Here is a 19,286-nt window from a genome sequence, read left to right on the forward strand (position 1 = left end):
AGGCAAAACTGCCGCCTTTGTTGACCTCTGCACCCAGAGGTCACGGGCAATTTTTCAAGCACCAGACATGGCTGCAAAATGCACAGACCAAAATAAATTTTCAGTGTCAGCTGCGGGGAAGCCCTCTCACCAGGAATTGTGTTTACCTGATCACCTGTGCCACAGTATGTGGGGGAGACGGGGAACACAGTCCTGGTGAGGTTCACCCAGCACAGACATAATATTTTGAGGAAAAAGGAGACTCAGAGGCTGGTGGTGGGACACTTTATCCTCCACGGGTGGGACTCTGTCCGAGTCTCTGTTCTCGAGGCCAACCCGAGATGGAGCGTGGCCCTCCCTTCCCTCCCCTCTGCCCCCATGAACACTGAACATTGGAACCTCCTCCTGTTTGAACATTGAAACAGAACCCTGGTCACTTATTGCACATTGCACGCATGCACAAGTTTCACTTTTCTTATAATCTTGTTTTATACTCCATTTTATTTAACTTTGTACTTTTTGCACATTTAGGTTTATTAATGTAAATATTATTTATCTTTTTTACCTTGTTTTATTTTATTTACCGTACCTTTTTTATCTACATTGCACCGTGGGGAGGGGGGAAACGTAATTTCGATTTCACTGTATGTCTGACATATTGTGGAATTGACAATAAAGAACCTTGAACCTTGAACCTTGAACCTTTATTTAGCAGGTTGTTTATAGCAATGTATTGACATAACCCTTTCTCAGAACACAGTTCCTTCCCGTCATTTGGGTGGAGTCTGTTCTTTAAAATAGGTTTCACTGTATCTGTCAACCACAAGACGAGAGCTGCTTCTACCCGTCACTGGTAAGTTTATTCTTTTAAAAGAAAGTTGGATTTCATCAAGACAATTCAGATTCTTTAAACAATGGTGATGTTTTCATTTTTTAATATTTTTCTAATAGAGCAGCTCATAATGTGCTTTTAAATGTTGTTGACTATTAGATAAAGACAACATGAATTTACTTTTCTATGTGTCCATATTTCTGTTTGTGACAGTTTTTTTAACTCATAACAAGCCATGACAGGAGGAACGCCTTTTTGTTTTGAAGGAGAAACATCTTTTAAGTTCTTTTCTTTTTTTCAATGTTTCTGTATTGGTTTTTGAACATTTTGCATTTAACATATAAACATATCAAATGACAAGGTAAGGATTATACAAGCAGGAATAATTCAAACTAAATAAAGACAAATAATAAATAATAGAAACGGCCAAATGAATACATATATTATTTAATATATAACTTGTTTCTTTAGGTCTTGGATGGTTCTGTTTGAGCAGGATGCATTTCTTGCTACAGAGGGGACATTTAGAGGATGAATTAGGGTATATGTTACTTAAACGACGGGAGACAGTGAAATAAAGACATTCTGACCTCAGTCACATCTCAGATCTCTCTTTGCCATAAGCTCTTGAGTTAAGTCAAAGAGCAATTAGTATGGTTTCAGAAACACTTTTTTATTTTTACAGAGGATTATATTTAGCCACATTTAAGGAGCAATACATGAAATGTCACTCATTTCAGATAGATAGAGATCAGTCTCACTGATCTTTGTCTGTCTGAAGAAAAATGTGAATAGTATTGATGGAACAGTCACTGAAACATGTCTTCCATTAATCTATTGCTTTAAAGTCATGTTTCTTTAGCTAAGGCAGCATTGCATTACAGTCACTTACATACCATTAACGTTGTACATCAACTGTTTCCCCTGCATAGAATCATTAAAGCTGAATTGGAGTTGCTCTATAAAAAAATTAAAGTCATTCTCACAGAAGTGACAACGTTCAATAAGAAACAAAAAAAGGTTTGTTTTTCTCAGCTCTTAAAGAGGAAATGATTCTGTCGCAACACTAAACTGTTCGGTTTTACCTTTTATGGTCATAGAGAAGTGTGTGTGTGTGTGTCAACAGAGAAGTGCGTGTGTGTATGCAGGAAGCTGTGGTTCATGTTCTGTGTTTCTTTTAGGTAACACAGTGGGTAGATGCTTCAAACATGACCATTTTTACATCTAGGGTTAGGGTTACTCAACCTCGTTCCAGTTTAGTTAATGCTGGCGTGTTTAGCTGCAGCTGCACTCTAGTTTCTTCTAATGTTTTTAACTGTTCAAATATCTGACCTCATTTGAAAATCAAAACCATCTAGCAGTCTTTTACACCCTGTTCCTGCTGTCCAGGTTAAAGCCTGCTAAGCCCCTCTATTTTCCATATTGAGAGTCATCATACATTCCTCTCCCACCTCTGGTCTTGTTCCTGCTTCTTTCTTAGCAGCTGCATTAACTCCTATACTGAAACCTGGTGCAGACCCCAATGATTTTAATAACTTTACTCCTATCTCAATTCTACATTTCCTATCAAAAGCCCTGAAAAAAAGGTGTTGCATCTCAGGTATTCTCATCAGTCAGGCAATAACCTTTATGAACAATTCCAGTTTTGTTTCCACCCCCTATATTGGACAAAGACAGCACTGGTAAAAATCACTAATGATCGACTAATGGCAGATGATGCTGGACTTTTAACCATCCTCATCCTCCTTGATCTGAGACTCCATCTCTCACAACACACTCCATGACACACTCGCCTCCATTCACTTAAAGATACATCCATGTCCTCATTAGGGCCAGAAGCATGAATAGTGCAAAGGACCCTCTTAGAAGGGTTATTTTGATTCTTTTATCACTTTGCAGACATTTTTTAACATCCAATCATTGCAAAAGATTTTTGAAGATCTCTAGTTTTGCTCTGTACAATTCTGAATGAAACAACGTGGCCTTGGTGTATTGCAGAGCTTTCACTTTTATACAAATCAAAGTTTAAGGCCTGCTGCTTGGACACATCTCACTGTTGCACTCCAATGGTCACAACAACACTTGACATCTACGGGGTACTTTGGGCGGTTTGGGGTTTATATTAACATCATATCTTTTTGATTGCAATCAGTTCATTAAACTCAAAACCTTCAAATCCTAGCCATTCCCAGTCACGACCAGTGTTCTTCACATGACATCTACTTCCATTGCTATGTGGATGACACCCAGCCCTGCCTGTCCACCAAACCCACCTCTACCCTTCTGCCTACTTCCCTGTCTGATTGCCTACAAGAAATCCAATCCTGATTCTCCTGCAACTTGCTCCAATTAAATAGTGACACAGCAGCATTTCTCCTTAAGCCTGGTTCACACAGCAGGATAATTACATCGATTTTAGCCCCGATTCTCTCCTTCCAATAATCTTAAGGACACCCCGATCATCATAAGATAATCTTATAAGATCATCCTGCCGTGTGTGGTGTGTTCAGACCATTCTCGTCTGGTCGGAAGAATGTCGGGACCGCTCCGATCTCAAATCGGGGATATTCAACATGTTGGATTGTTTTGGCCTGATCTCTCATCATGTGTGGTGTCCCCCAAGGAGAAAACGAGCACGAGCCTGTTGACTGAGACGCATAGCCAATCAGAAAGTGAGGTGATGTAGTAGCGAAAACACCGGTAGCAAAACAACAATAACTCCATATCATCATGTAACAAGTACAGCTCATGCTCCCGTTGTCTCCGCTCCTTTGACCGATGCGTCTTTTTAAAACGTGTTTGTCAGATAAAAACTGCACAAACGATCCCTGTTACATCCTCTCCGTCCGTTTGTTGACTCTGGAATCACGTTTGATCTCGAGAGGTTTTGCGAGATTTCCCATCTGATCGTGGGACGTTGGCGATTTGTGTCGGTTTGTGTGTTGATGTTGCCGTGTGGCCGCACGCCACACACTGTACGACCAAAACTGTAAATCCACCGATTTATCATCGCCATGTGTGTGCTCTCTCAAGTTTGGGAAATCGGCCGACAATTTTAAAATCCTGCCGTGTGAACCAGCCTTTATCTGCACTAAATCCACAATTTCAAAACTTCAAAGTTTTTCTCTGACTTTTAATCTATCCTCCATCTCTCCCTCCCCTCAGCTAAGCGTCTGGGTGTCATCCTCAACAGCACACTATCTTTCTAAGCTCACATCAACTATGTCACCTGGGTCTGAATATTTTCATCTACTGCATATTAATCGCCTCCACCCGTCCCTCACTCCCAACAGGACCACCATCATTGCCAACATGCTGGTTACATTCAACATTGACTACTGCAATTCCGTTCTCTTTGGTCTCCCTCTCAAGTCCATCCATAAACTTCAACTGATCCAGAACTCTGCTGACTTTTAATGTCTTATTTTAAATCATGAAGTTGCATTATTTAAACAGCAGAGACTCTCTGGGTTCTGGTCCAAGCTGCACAGGTCACTGAATGTCTATTTATTTGGCTTTAGGACATGGATCCCTGCCAGCTGTTTCTTCTCCTGCTGTTGATGGCCAGACATGGTGAGTAAACTAATTATTAAGGAACCAACAACATTGATGAAACATTTCCATCACTATCTTTATATTGATTAATAACATAGCTAACCTTGTTTTATACTTTTTTATTGGCACCATTGATTCAATAAAGGTACAACATTTAGAGAAACATTAACCAATGATGGAAACAACCCCCGCCCCAACCCACACCCCACATGGTCTTAGTAAAATGTAAACCTTTTATCCTAAACTGCCTCCTGAGGCACCAAGATAATCATGGTGGGAATATCAATCAATCAATCAGTCAATCAATCTTTATTTATATAGCGTCAATTCATAACAGGTGTTATCTCGGGACACTTTACAAAAAGCAGGTAAAGGACCTTACTGTTTGTCTGTCAACATTAACAAAGAGCAGGTAAAAAGACCATGCTCATCATTATGTTTACAAAAAGCAGGTAAAGGACCTTACAACATGGCACGTAGCATCTCTCCAAATACTGACAACAGTGGAATTGGTTTTATCAATCCTTGCAAAGGACTAATGTTCATAATTTATACCAAGTTACTAGAGGCATCTGTTGGAAAACTTCCTTTGGATAATTCCTGTATCATGGGTTAGGGTTAACCTCTGTTGGAGACAGATTAATTGAGGAGGAAGCCAGTCAGTGTTCATGCACCTTTAAACATTCCCAGACAAGGTATAAGAGAGTACAGATTTGGTCAGTCAGCCTATCAGAAAGATCTAAAAAGATTTCAATTCGCTTTGGTGATGTATTTCATCTGACAGATCCAATATGTTCTGTAACGGATGTTTAAGTGGATCAATTGGTGGTTTGGGTTTCTGGAACTTTTAAAAATATTGCCCCAAGCTGTGTCCCCATCAATTTCCAATTTCCTAACTGTTTATTTCTGAGTTTAGATTTTGTACTTGTTTTAGTTCTCTGTCTTCCCTGGTGTTGCTTGTGTGTTAACTTATAAACTCTCCCACTTTAGTCTTTAGTGTTTCATCTGTCATTTTGTAATTTTGTGTCCTTGTGTCAATCTATGTTCCAGTAAAAATTCTTTTTAAATGTATAAAATCAGTTTATGTCGTCTTACCAGTTTCTCCTTGTGATTCTTAATGGCTACCTGTTTTTCTTTAAAGTAGGATTTTTCAAAGTAAGACTTGTTTTCCATTACCATTTTTTTTTCTTCGATAAGTATTTTTGTTAGTTCCGACAGTTTTGTTTTTGTTTTTTTTGGATGAACAATAACAAGTTAACATCTTTAATAGCCTGAAATACTTTTATCTATTAACTGAAAACTGAAAGTCTGACATGATTCATAAAACGCCAAATAAATCAGAAGGCTGCATTTGTCTCCACATATTATCTTGACAAAATTTACTTTCTTTTTCTTGTTTTAAAAAAAGATTGGTTATAATAAATGAAAGTAATTATCCACAAATGTGTCTTTTCTCACAACACAGGGTCATTTCAACCAGAGGAAGTTTGTTCCAAGTCTTTAATCAACTCCTGCAATGACTGTATCAGATCTGGGCCCTTCTGTGTGTGGTGCAAACAGCTGGTGAGAATCAGTTTCAATAAACAGTACACCTAACACTGACTATAAATACACCAATAATCAGGCTTATTCAACCTTCTAAGAAACATGCAGAGGCTTTTTAGCTCGGGTACAATCACTTCTATCTGAAGCAGTTCCACTGCCCGCTTCCATCGCTGCAACACCTGTTCACCTGATAACTGCTCTCATATCTGACTGATCACAGAGGAAGAGAGTGTCATCTGCTCACTCTCCACACAGCTCACTGAATGGTCCTTTAAATTAACAATAAGTTGGTTTTAAACACCTCAGCTTGTCTTGGTGAGTTGCCTTGCAGGCAGATTTGATAAGCATTTTGTACGATACCAAATCTCAGATCTCAGCGAGGATGTCTTGTTCCTTTTATATTCACTTGGTAAGATATTTGCTTGCAGCACATTTGAAGAATCTTGACTATGATTAAATCTTTAAAACTTGATTTAATAGACAGTAAAATGGTTTTGAAAAAAATATGGATAATGATAATAGTTATTAGAAAACAAACTTTTCGTTTTTAACAAATTTCAAAGTACTTCATGTAAAACCAAGAATATGAAGCACACACAGCAGCACTACATCTGGTAAAGTAATTAGAAATACATTTCTCTGAATTGCAGACTCCACTGCATGTCCATTTGTTTAATTGTGCTTCTTATCCATTGTAAACTGACCATGCTTCATAATAAAATAAAAATATTAATGTGTTGTATTACGATGTCATGTACAAAAGATACCATGCTTACCATTGTGCTTAAGCCACCTTTCCAATAGATGATCTATCCCTCAGAACAGGGATCTTTTTGAAGAACTGTGTGTGTTTCCACCAAATCTACCAGGTTAAATGTAGAAATAGGTGGTTGGCAAGTTGAGAAGTGCGATACAGCAATCCAGACTGAAGTAAACAAAGATATGTTCAAGTTTTCTGTTGATGATCTCTCTGACTCAAAAATACATGATCTCAATCAGCACCTACAGATGTTACCTATGGTGGTGTACTTTTGATGATAAAATATTTCTTGTCATTCTTGGGTTAGGGATAGGGTCTTTGTTTTATTAATAATATTAAAGCACCATCATAAACTAAAGATTTGTATGCTTCGTACTGTACACACTGTGTACATTGTTCCATGTTATTTATCAAACACAGACAACATTCTTCACTTCCCTCTTTGTGAAAAATCTTTTTCCTGCATGTTGGCTTTCAGTTTGATAAGAAGCATTTCAACCAATCAGCTGAGCAAATTAACAGTACTACATTTAATCATTAGGCTTCTGTCACTTAACCCCCCACACTTTATAAACTTAGACAGTTAATTTGACAATGACTATTATCTGAACTTATTATTATGTAGTTTACTGTAATGAAACAGAACCACTCAGTGAATCTTCTCTCTCTCTCTCTCTCTCTCTCTCTCTCGCCCTCTGTTTTCTTCAGAACTTCACCAAAGCTGGTGAGCAGGAAGCTGTTCGCTGCAACACCAAAGCTAAGTTATTGGAAAAAGGCTGCAGGATGGAAGAAGTAATATCTCCGACAAACTTTCTGGATCCCGAAAAAAAAGATCCTCTGTCCACCTCATTTAACCAGCAGGAGCCAGTCCAGCTGAGTCCCCAAAAGATCCGATTGAGTCTGAGACCAGGTCTGTGCCATCACTTCATTATGACCTTTAACATCAACAACACGGATTTATTAAATATAATCATCAATTTATTTAACGAGAACATACTATCCCCCTTTTCCACCTTTTCAAACAGTCCCCCTGTGGTCTAAATGAAACATCTGTGTTTCTGTGCTTTGGTCAAAATACACTCAACAAAAATATAAACGCAACACTTTTGTTTTTGCTCCCATTTGTCATGAGATGGACTCAAAGATCTAAAATTCATTCCAGATACACAATATTACCATTTCTCTCAAACATTGTTCATAAATCTGTCTAAATGTGTGATAGTGAGCACTTTTGCTTTGCTGAGACAATCCATCCCACCTCACAGGTGTGCCACATCAAGATGCTCATCAGACACCATGATTAGTGCATAGGTGTACCTTAGACTGTCCACAATAAAAGGCCACCCTGAAATGTGCAGTTTTTGCTTTATTGAGGGTCTGGGGACTCAGAACCAGTCAGTATCTGGTGTGACCACCATTTGCCTCATGCAGTGCAACACATCTTCTTCGCATAGAGTTTATCAGATTGTCAATTGTGGCCTGTGGAATGTTGGTCCACTCCTCTTCAATGGCTGTGCGAAGTTGCTGGATATTAGTGGGAACTGGTACGCGCTGTCGTATACGCCGGTCAAGCACATCCCAAACATGCTCAATGGGTGACATGTCCGGTGAGTATGCTGGCCATGCAAGAACTGGGACATTTTCAGCTTCCAAGAATTGTGTACAGATCCTTGCAACATGGGGCCGTGCATTATCTTGCTGAAACATGAGGTGATGTTCATGGATGTATGGCACAACAATGGGCCTCAGGATCTCATCACGGTATCTCTGTGCATTCAAAATGCCATCAATAAAATGCACCTGTGTTCTTCGTCCATAACAGATGCCTGCCCATACCATAACCCCACCACCACCATGGGCCACTCAATCCACAACATTGACATCAGCAAAGCGCTCACCCACACGACGCCACACACGCTGTCTGCCATCTGCCCTGAACAATGTAAACCGAGATTCATCCGTGAAGAGAACACCTCTCCAACGTGCCAGACGCCATCGAATGTGAGCATTTGCCCACTCAAGTCTGTTACGGCGACGATCTGGAGTCAGGTTAAGACCCCGATGAGGACGACGAGCATGCAGTTGAGCTTCCCTGAGACGGTTTCTGACAGTTTGTGCAGAAATTCTTTGGTTATGCAAACCAATTGTTTCAGCAGCTGTCTGAGTAGCTGGTCTCAGACGATCTTGGAGGTGAACCTGCTGGATGTGGAGGTCCTGGGCTGGTGTGGTTACACGTGGTCTGCGGTTGTGAGGCCGGTTGGATGTACTGCCATATTCTCTGAAACGCCTTTGGAGACGGCTTATGGTGGAGAAATGAACATTCAATGCCCGAGCAACAGATCTGGTTGACATTCCTGCTGTCAGCATGCCAATTGCACGCTCCCTCAATGCTTGCGCCATCTGTGGCATTTTGCTGTGAGACAAAACTGCACATTTCAGAGTGGCCTTTTATTGTGGGCAGTATAAGGTACACCTGTGCACTAATCATGGTGTCTGATGAGCATCTTGATGTGGCACACCTGTGAGGTGGGATGGATTGTCTCAGCAAAGCAAAAGTGCTCACTATCACACATTTAGACAGATTTATGAACAATGTTTGAGAGAAATGGTAATATTGTGTATCTGGAATGAATTTTAGATCTTTGAGTCCATCTCATGACAAATGGGAGCAAAAACAAAAGTGTTGCGTTTATATTTTTGTTGAGTGTATAACCCTAACCCTAACCCATCAATCAAGCAGGATTTTCACCAGAATCCCACTGTGACATCACAAGGAGATCCTATTTGAAACAGAGCATTTTTCTCTGTGTTGTCAGACATCTGCAGGCCACAAACAAAGGACTGGATGGATTTATTTCACATGTTCAGAAACACTGTAGAAGTGGATTTTTCATAATATGTCCCCTTTAAATAAAGAATAATGAGGGAATCTGTTGGACTTCATCTGATGTTGTTGTTTTGATCTTTTGTGTTTTCAGGACTCTCCGAGACATTCAGCGTGTCATTTAAAAGAGTTGACGGTTATCCCGTGGATCTCTACTATCTGATGGATTTATCTTACTCCATGAAAGACGACCTGAAAAATGTCAAAGAATTGGGAAAAAAACTTTTTGGAGCTCTAAAACAATTTACTGAACAAGCTCAAATAGGTATATAAGAACCCTCCTTACATACATTCAGATTACAGGTAGAATTCAATGTCATTATGTTGTGAGAATGTAATAGGTGGATTTCAGCATTGTGTACATTTATGCTGTGACACCGGGATTCTTTTTCATCTCTTTTAATCTGGCAAATGGAAAGCACAGACAAAACTTTATTTTAACTTCCCAGTCCACTCAAAATCCTGTACAGATTAAATAAAAGTACAGTATGTTATGTATGTTAGCTTAATGCATGTGCATGTTAACTATATTAAATTGATGTGCACAGCAAGCTAGGCTCCTCAGCAAAAAACAAACAAACAAGCAATATATTCAGGATATTTCAAATAAATCAATATACCAACAACAACAACAAAACAAGAAGACTGTAAGAACTTGATGTTGATTGAATTACATTTATATCAGCAGTTCATTTTAAATGAATTCATTGCATGTTTTGTTTGACAGAGATATAATTGTCTGACTATAGACTGTATATACAAATACAGCCTCCAAACATGAAGCCAAAATATCCATATCCAATATTTTGGTTTAGTTCCAATGGATGCTGAATGTGATTCTTTAAAGTGTTGAGAACAAAATCTTCTCTGTGATCAAACAGTTTAAACATTTTTTCTTGTCATCAATTACTTTAATATAAGATGCACTAACAAGAAATATAAATATGAAACTTATGTTACATGGTCAATCATTCAAAAAATGATATTTCATGTTTATTTATAAATAATGATGTATTATGTGTGTCATGTATAAAGATATTTCAGAATTAAAACTCTTAAAACACACTTTTCATAGGGTTTGGAGCCTTTGTGGATAAAACGGTCCTCCCGTTCACCAACACCAATGAGAAGAAGCTGCAGAAACCATGTGATGAGAACGACGATCAGTGTCAGGCCGCCTTCGGCTACAGGCATGTCCTCAGTCTGACGTCAAGTGAGAGCGAGTTCAGAGAGAAGGTAAACGAGCAGTACATTTCCGGAAACCTGGACATACCTGAGGGAAGTCTGGATGCCATGATGCAAGCTGCCGTGTGCAGGGTGAGATCACAACCACTCACTAAATAAGTCATTCAAGTCATCCATAAACCCCATCAATCAGTCAGTCAACCTAAAGTTAAATCCCTCTAACAGATCAATCAATTAATCAGTCAAGAGTAAAACCAAATTCAAGTTTATGTCCATTGGTTGTTTTCCCGAATGTATTGATTTATTTAATCAATTAGGACATCATTGGTTGGAGGAACAGCAGCACTCGGCTCATTGTTCTGACCACGGACGCTGGTTTCCACATGGCGGGAGACGGTAAACTGGCTGGTATCCTGGAGCCAAATGATGAGAAATGTCATATGATGAACAACCTTTACACCCAGAGCAGTCATATGGTGAGTATGGAGTCCCAGAAGGTCAAAAGCTTTGTTGTGCTCTATCATATTAACTGTTGAAAATACCATTTCAACATGATGACTAATCAATAAATACTTTGTTCAGGCATAAAGATAAAATTCTTCATGATCAGATTTTTCAACATGCAACAGGATTTGTCTGATTTATTAAATGTTGTGAAGGATTATCCATCTGTGGGACAGCTCGCCATGCAGCTGGGAAAAAACAACATTCAGCCAATATTTGCAGTGACAGAAGATGTGGTGAAAGTGTATCAGGTGAATTAATTTGAACTCTCATTTCCTAATTTATTGTTTTTCTTTCAAGTCCACATTTATGCTCAATCTGCTTCATTTTTCTGTTTTCTGGCAGCAACTCTCCAAGATGATTCCCAAATCTGAGGTCGGAGTTTTGTCATCAGATTCTGGAAATGTTGTTGCGCTGATTGAAGCAGCTTATAAAGTATGTTATGTATTCAAGTTTATTTCATCTATTTATTTCACTGTTGTTCATTATTGTAACACATCTTTCCGTTTGACTTTGTCATGAACACAGAGGCTGTCCTCCAAAGTTACTCTGACCCACGATAATCTGCCTGCTGACATCAGGGTCGTGTACACCCCCATATGTTCTAACCCTGGACCAGCAGGGGGCAGCGAAGGCATTTGTGACGATGTGCCTGTGGGACAGGAAGTAAGTTATAAACTTCTTATGTTGATAGCCGCTACTTAGTTTGGGAGCTTGATCCTGAAGGAGCTTGTAGTTAGTCAGAATGATTGAAAATGCTATGGTCTGCTCTCCAGAAGATTTCCTCTTTTTATTTTAATTTGATCAGGAATAATCAATGTGATCATTTCTGTAAAGAAATGTGACCCTTGCAGGAGGCAAGACAGGGTTCTACAATGGGAAACATTGAAAAATAACTCCACAGTGAAGTGGTTAGGGTTAGCACCAGAACAAATTAGAAAAGAAGGTGCTAAACATATGAATAATCTGATAGAGGACACAAAGTCTTGGATGTCATTCTAGATAACACGTTAGCTAACCCTAACCCTAACACGTTTACTGTTAAACTGCCATGAACAAACTCTTTATTTCCTTGAAACTGATTAAAAACACTTTTCACAATATCGTATCCAAAAGTAAGATGTTTTCTCGTATTTACAAGGGATTTTGTCATAAGGAACACAACAATACTGAACAACCAAAATATGTCCGGCTCTGAGGCAGCTCTATTTGCTCCTTTTATAATATGGTCAAAGGGTATGACGGTACCAAAACTTCTTAGCTAAAGGAAATCTGGGGAAGATAACTTAATGTTAAGATTTCTGGCAGTGCCTGGGATGAAGTTTGGAAGCATGTGAAAACATGTGTTTGTAGTAGAGTGTAGGCAATCCATGTCATAATACTGCACACAGCCCACATATCCCAACACCATAAATATAATACTAACTCATCCTCACTATGTCCTCAGTGCAAATAGAAACAGGTATTTTCACCCACTGCCTGTGTTCTTGTAGAAAAGCACAGCAGTTCTGGCAGGTTATAGAAGAGGAAATCATTAAAATGATGTTTATCGGGATGGATGGGAATTTGCTCATATGGATTTCCAATACGGTCATCACTGACAAATACAAATTGAAAATTTACTAAATACTTTCTGGGCTAGAAAAAGTATTTTTTCAGACTGGACTGAAGACAAAGCTCCATGGCGAGCACATTGGCATGGGGTCATACTTGAATATGTTTCATTGGATTATTTGTAAATAACACAACAAGCTAAATGTCTGTCACAGAAGGTGGGGGTTTATTTTGTAGAGCTGGGAACTTTTAGTCTTAAAAGGTATTTACTATGCCATACCTTTTTTTTATTGCTATTATCATTTGTGGAAAATTGTATTTGCATTTCTTAGAGTTTAGTTTATGAGCCTTTCACATGTATTAATTAAGTTGCTAACTTCTGAAAAAAAAAAAAACAGAAAACACAAATGTTTTTTTTGTCATGTGGAGCCACAAGGATATCTTCTTTAAGAACATTTCATTATTTGAGTAAAGGAAGGACGACAATGATATTTCGTTGGTTAAACAATGTGTTTTTTTTGACTGACTTTATGAAAGTGTGTAAAGTTAAGTCACTTAAAGTTCAAAGTTGGTGATGAATTTAAAATGGTTGTTGAATACTTACGTGATTCTTGTAGACTGGAAGGAAAAATGTCATTGTTTTAATTCATGTTTACACATAACACATAACCTAATCCATCATATTTTTCACACATCCATGTGATCTGCAGATTTCTTTCAACGTCACGGTGACAGCGGACTCCTGCATGAAGGAGAAAACGTTCACAATCAGACCTCTAGGAATCAAAGACACTTTGACTGTGACTTTATCTACAGAATGTGAGTGTAGATGTGAGGACCCATTCAACAAAGCCCACGCCCACTGCTCAGGTGAAGGACAAGTTACCTGTGGGATCTGCAGGTGAGAATCACTACGTCTGCATGGATTGAAACGTCTTTATGACCATTTACACAAGTTTAAATTTATCAGTGCTTAAAAATGTCAAAGAAAATGTCAAATGGAAGAGATGCATTGAGCTCACAGAATATGACTAAATAAATATCTATACATAAATAATATATAAAAAATAATGACTTTGTTTTGAGCCAAAAAATGAAATAAGATTATTAAAAAAACCTTCTCTATCCATAAACCTCCGTCTCAATTTTATCTAAATAATTCATTGTTCCAACAAATTCCAAATTAGATTTAAATAAAATCTCTTTTATGAAACATTCACCCTCACCCCTGCTGATTTCTTTTCTTCAGCTGTAACGAAGGCTTCGTCGGTCAGTTCTGCAACTGTTCGGTTGGAGAAAAAGACGAGATATCGCTGCGAGCTTTCTGTCGAAGGGATAACGGCACGGAGTGCGAGGGCCGGGGAGACTGTGAGTGTGGTCGCTGTAAATGTCACAACACCAAGACTGGAGGCACTTACTACGGGAAATACTGCGAGTGTGAAAATGAACACTGTGAGAAGTTCCAGAACAAGCTGTGTGGAGGTACATATTCAATTATGAAATAGTTCTTTCATTCACAAACAAGTATAAAAACATATATGAGCACTCTTCACTGGTGATCTGGTGGCCTGGGCCCACATCAGGTGGCCCTCAGAATATGAATTATCTTTAGTGATTAAACAATACATATAAAACGAGGCTGGAAAACTTATCGTGTTTACAAAACATGAACATTCTGTATTTTGTATTTGCACCAACTTCTTCATGGATTTGACAGAGCTTTAAGCTTACATGCAACAAGGATATATCAATCAATCTTTATCCATCTTTATTTGTATATCGTTTGTATATGTAGAGCTGAGTATCATCTGCATAGCAATGAAAGTTTATGGAGTGTTTTCACATAATACTAATGATATTTCAAAGCCTAGCCCCCAAAAAAAGCTGGCCCTCGTACAAATGTAGTTGATGACCTTTGCTCTGCACTGCCACCTGGTAGGAAACGGGAGATGCCTCTGTGGGACATGTGAATGCTACCCAGGCTATGAAGGCAGTGCCTGTCAGTGTAAAACGTCTAATGAAGGATGTCAAACCGCCAATAACACGGTATGCTTCGGCAGAGGACAGTGTAAGTGTAACCGCTGTGAGTGTAACTTGGGATACCAGCGACCACTGTGCCGGGACTGCTTCGGCTGTCCTGACCCCTGTCAGACAAAAATGTGAGCACCTCGAAAATATCATACTTTTATTCTAAAATTATTATCAAAGATGTTAAAAAATAACTCGATTTGAAAAATAAGAACAAGACCCCACCAGATCCCCCCCCCCAACTTGAGTACAAATTGTTTTTAAATCTTATTTCAGGAGCTGCATTGAATGCCTGGGCTTTCAAACTGGAGCCTTTAAGAAGAACTGCAGTGAGGCCTGCAGCAAAATTACTTTTGAGATGGTTGAGAAGTTCACCATAATGAGCAAACAGTGCCAGCAGAAAGACTATGAGGGCTGCTGGATCACATTCAAGCTGCAACAGTTAATCGGAGAGGATAACTACAAGGCAGAGATTCTGACAAAAAGAGGTGAGCTAACTCTGAAAATCAAGATGGGACGTGTTCTACCGTTTAAACAGATCCAACATGCCATTAGCCTAAAACAGATGAAGTTAGCATGCTAACATTGATAATAAGATGCTTCTATCAGCAGGTTTAACCTAATTATTGAGTGTGTAGCTGAAGCTTATGTAGGTTTCTAGGTATTTCATAAAAATGTCTAATTGGGGGCACGGGAAGAAAATCTGACAATCAGAGAGATTGGCCAGAACACTCATGATCCTTGTCTGATACAAACATTGAGATCCACTTTTCTGTTAGCGTTGGTTACCTACCATCTGTAACCCTGGTATCAAAACACAATGAGCCATGAAGCCTGTTTTCAACACAATCAACCTACAGTGTCACCAAAAAGGTGTGGAGTTGGCAGCATGGCACAAATCACAAAAAATAAATGTATCTGTTGTCAGCAGTCGTTATATTTCACAAAGTCAGAGCTAACTACTATATAAACCTAACCCTAACCCTAATAATGAGTAATGTCTTTTACCTACCAAGGCTTGAGATAACAGATTTTAAGAAGATAGATGGATGGATGGATGTATGGACACTTTATTGATCCCGAGGGAAATTCCAGGCATCCAGTAGCAGTATACAGACATGTAGGATACAAGACATTACAATAAATAATAAACATTAGACAGAAGTGCACCAGGAATTTGGCAGTGACTGACATAATGAAATGTATTGTAACATAAAACCGGTTTGATCTGCATCCACGAGATCAGAGTCATTACCCATTCTAACCTGTAAGCCAATATCCACTCTGAATACTCTGACTGGTCAACATTAGGGGCAAACTTCTGGGTTTTTCTTTTTCTATAAATATATTGATTCTGAGAGTTTTGAGTCCTCAATAGATGCATTGAAAACTCAAAATAATAATTTATTGATCTTACCTTTTAGTGTTTAATAAACTCAACCAGAAATTTGCCGCCCCGGGCAACTTCCCAGACTGGAGTAAGGATATGGGTGACGTCTAATACGGAGATGGGAACTAGATTAGCCTGATCTTCTGATAAGTTAAGAAGAGCCTTTCAATGAGCTTATTTACATTGCTTTCAGAACTATATAACGTTTCATCAAACCTTTTAAAGACATCATTAGTCCAAGGTTATATGTTTATTCTTGCCTTTTTTAGTCTTGTCAAACTGAGATTAAGCTTTTTATTGAGGCGCTCTTTGCTCAGCGTGCTAGTTGGAGGTTTGGTTTGTTGCCAAAGAAAATGTCCTTCTCTGCTTTTCTTGTTATCACATTGTGCAATTTTATCCTGGTCGCCTTTAGTTCAGTTCATTTCTCATTTAATTTAGTTCTGTAGTAGTTTTCTTCAAGCGTTTTTATTTTATCTTTGATCTGAGTTTTTTCAGCAACTGTTTTTTCTTCCAGCTTGAATATGAAATAATCACACCTCTCACACCTCTTGTATAGGCTTTAAAGGCCTCTCAGATAGTTCTTGGGTCTGCCCCATCTTTATAGTTCAACTCTAAAAATAAGTCTCTTCTTCCAAAAATGTAATAAAGTTTTTAACCATCAATAATCAAGGATCCATTTTCCAAGAAAGTTAGCATTCAGTAGGTCTTAGAGGTAGCATGAACATAGTGATGGGTGCATGGTCTGACCTTTATGAGTGATAAGAGTGGTAAAAATCTCGACACAAATATAGAAGCAATCCATTACGCTGAAGGATGGGGAAGAGACTGAAGTGTTTGATGACAGAGATAAATTACAATTCAAATCTCCTATTCTTATATTTAGACAGTCCATGTCAGCCAGCTGACTAAATAACAGAACTTCATCTTGAGCATCAGGGGCATAAACATTTCCATTAGCAATACCGTTGTAACTTTAGATGTCAGTTGATTGGCAAAAATACTGTAAAATATTGAATAAGAATAAACCCATTGAGGAGACAAAAAATCTACACCTCTCGTCTTCGTGCATCATCTGACCCCCTGTTGTTTTTAATTTCAATAATCCAAACAAAAAACTACAGAAACAACTGACTTACCTTAAATGCCAGGAGAGAGACCTGGCTGGCATCCTTTAAACAAATATGAAATGATCCACAAAAAAAATCACATCTCAAAGTCAAACTGTCAAACACTATGCAATTAAAAACTATTTATTCAGCACTTTTAAAACACTTGTTTACAAAATCATTTACAAGCACTGAGATGAAAAATATAACCTAGAAAACAAAAACAAACTATTCACATGGGGTTACAAGAAGGAAAGGATAAAGAAAATCAACAAAACAAGAAAAGATTGAAAAGAGGCCGAGATGAAACAATCTGAGCTGCTGACACATTTGAAGCTGTAACAAAGTTAAAAACCACCAGAAAAAGAAAATATAATAAGCATTTTATATCTGTGTTGTCCCTTCTTTCGCCAGACTGTCCAGAACCGCCCAATGTCATAGCCATCATCTCAGCAGCTGTTGCTTTGGTGGCTCTGATCGGCATCCTGCTACTGATGCTCATCAAGTCTATACTGTATTTTAAGGACCTAAAAGAGTTCAAGAAGTTTGAAAATGAAAAGAAGAAATCCAAGTGGGCAGAGGTGAGACTGTTATATTTCTATCTCTGTAGGGTACTTTTGAAAGTGTGTGGTTTTTGACTTTGCTTTACATGTAATGTAACTTTTTTAATTCATTGAACTGAAAAAAGTGATTAAACATTATGGTTGGACTTTTTCTGTTGACAGGCTGAAAATCCTCTCTTCAAGAATGCAACTACCACTGTCACCAACCCAACCTTCACTGGAGAGTAACAACTGATTATAGCAGTCATCCCTGGACAGAGACCACTGTGACCAACCTGACCTTCACTGGACAGAGACCACTGTGACCAACCTGACCTTCACTGGACAGAGACCACTGTGACCAACCTGACCTTCACTGGACAGAGACCACTGTGACCAACCTGACCTTCACAAGACAGAGACCACTGTGACCAACCTGACCTTCACAAGACAGAGACCACTGTGACCAACCCAACCTTCACTGGACAGAGACCACTGTGACCAACCTGACCTTCACTGGACAGAGACCACTGTGACCAACCTGACCTTCATAAGACAGAGACCACTGTGACCAACCTGACCTTCACAAGACAGAGACCACTGTGACCAACCTGACCTTCACAAGACAGAGACCACTGTGACCAACCTGACCTTCACAAGACAGAGACCACTGTGACCAACCTGACCTTCATAAGACAGAGACCACTGTGACCAACCTGACCTTCACAAGACAGAGACCACTGTGACCAACCTGACCTTCACAGGACAGAGACCACTGTGACCAACCTGACCTTCACAGGACAGAGACCACTGTGAGCAACCTGACCTTTATAAGACAGAGACCACTGTGACCAACCTGAACAGGACAGAGACCACTGTGACCAACCTGACCTTCACTGGACAGAGACCACTGTGACCAACCTGACCTTCACAAGACAGAGACCACTGTGACCAACCTGACCTTCACAGGACAGAGACCACTGTGAGCAACCTGACCTTCACAGGACAGAGACCACTGTGACCAACCTGACCTTCATAAGACAGAGACCACTGTGACCAACCTGACCTTCACAGGACAGAGACCACTGTGACCAACCTGACCTTCACTGGACAGAGACCACTGTGAGCAACCTGACCTTCACAGGACAGAGACCACTGTGAGCAACCTGACCTTCACAAGACAGAGACCACTGTGACCAACCTGACCTTCATAAGACAGAGACCACTGTGACCAACCTGACCTTCACAAGACAGAGACCACTGTGACCAACCTGACCTTCACAGGACAGAGACCACTGTGAGCAACCTGACCTTCACAAGACAGAGACCACTGTGACCAACCTGACCTTCATAAGACAGAGACCACTGTGACCAACCTGACCTTCACAGGACAGAGACCACTGTGACCAACCTGACCTTCAC

General features: G+C 39.3%; 1 protein-coding gene across 2 annotated transcripts; it reads left to right on the forward strand.

Annotated features, from left to right (window-relative positions):
- The first annotated feature begins 347 nt into the window (after positions 1–347).
- itgb2 (integrin, beta 2) lies at positions 348–18,696 on the forward strand. Of its 2 annotated transcripts, XM_079358259.1 has the most exons (16): positions 348–832; positions 4,333–4,384; positions 5,832–5,929; positions 7,380–7,581; positions 9,650–9,820; positions 10,631–10,872; positions 11,058–11,216; positions 11,400–11,495; positions 11,590–11,679; positions 11,773–11,910; positions 13,509–13,699; positions 14,048–14,280; positions 14,738–14,957; positions 15,103–15,314; positions 17,737–17,903; positions 18,048–18,696. In XM_079358259.1, the coding sequence occupies exons 2-16, from the start codon at positions 4,336–4,338 to the stop codon at positions 18,111–18,113; spliced, it is 2,334 nt and encodes a 777-aa protein (XP_079214385.1). In that variant the 5' UTR covers positions 348–832; positions 4,333–4,335; the 3' UTR covers positions 18,114–18,696. The 2 variants fall into 2 exon arrangements, with proteins under 2 accessions (XP_079214385.1, XP_079214386.1); XM_079358260.1 differs by lacking the exon at positions 348–832 and having other exon boundaries at positions 4,282–4,384.
- The last annotated feature ends 590 nt before the right edge of the window (positions 18,697–19,286 follow it).

Source organism: Symphodus melops (genome assembly GCF_947650265.1).
Source record: "Symphodus melops genome assembly, chromosome: 12".
In the NCBI taxonomy this organism is placed as follows: domain Eukaryota; kingdom Metazoa; phylum Chordata; class Actinopteri; order Labriformes; family Labridae; genus Symphodus; species Symphodus melops.

Excerpts from the sequence above, each read along its gene's own strand:
- itgb2 (XM_079358259.1), top strand. The coding sequence starts at position 4,336 with ATGGATCCCTGCCAGCTGTTTCTTCTCCTGCTGTTGATGGCCAGACAT. Across the intron at positions 11,217-11,399 it reads ACACCCAGAGCAGTCATATG|GATTATCCATCTGTGGGACA; the intron begins GTGAGTATGGAG and ends AATGTTGTGAAG. Across the intron at positions 15,315-17,736 it reads AGAGATTCTGACAAAAAGAG|ACTGTCCAGAACCGCCCAAT; the intron begins GTGAGCTAACTC and ends TTCTTTCGCCAG.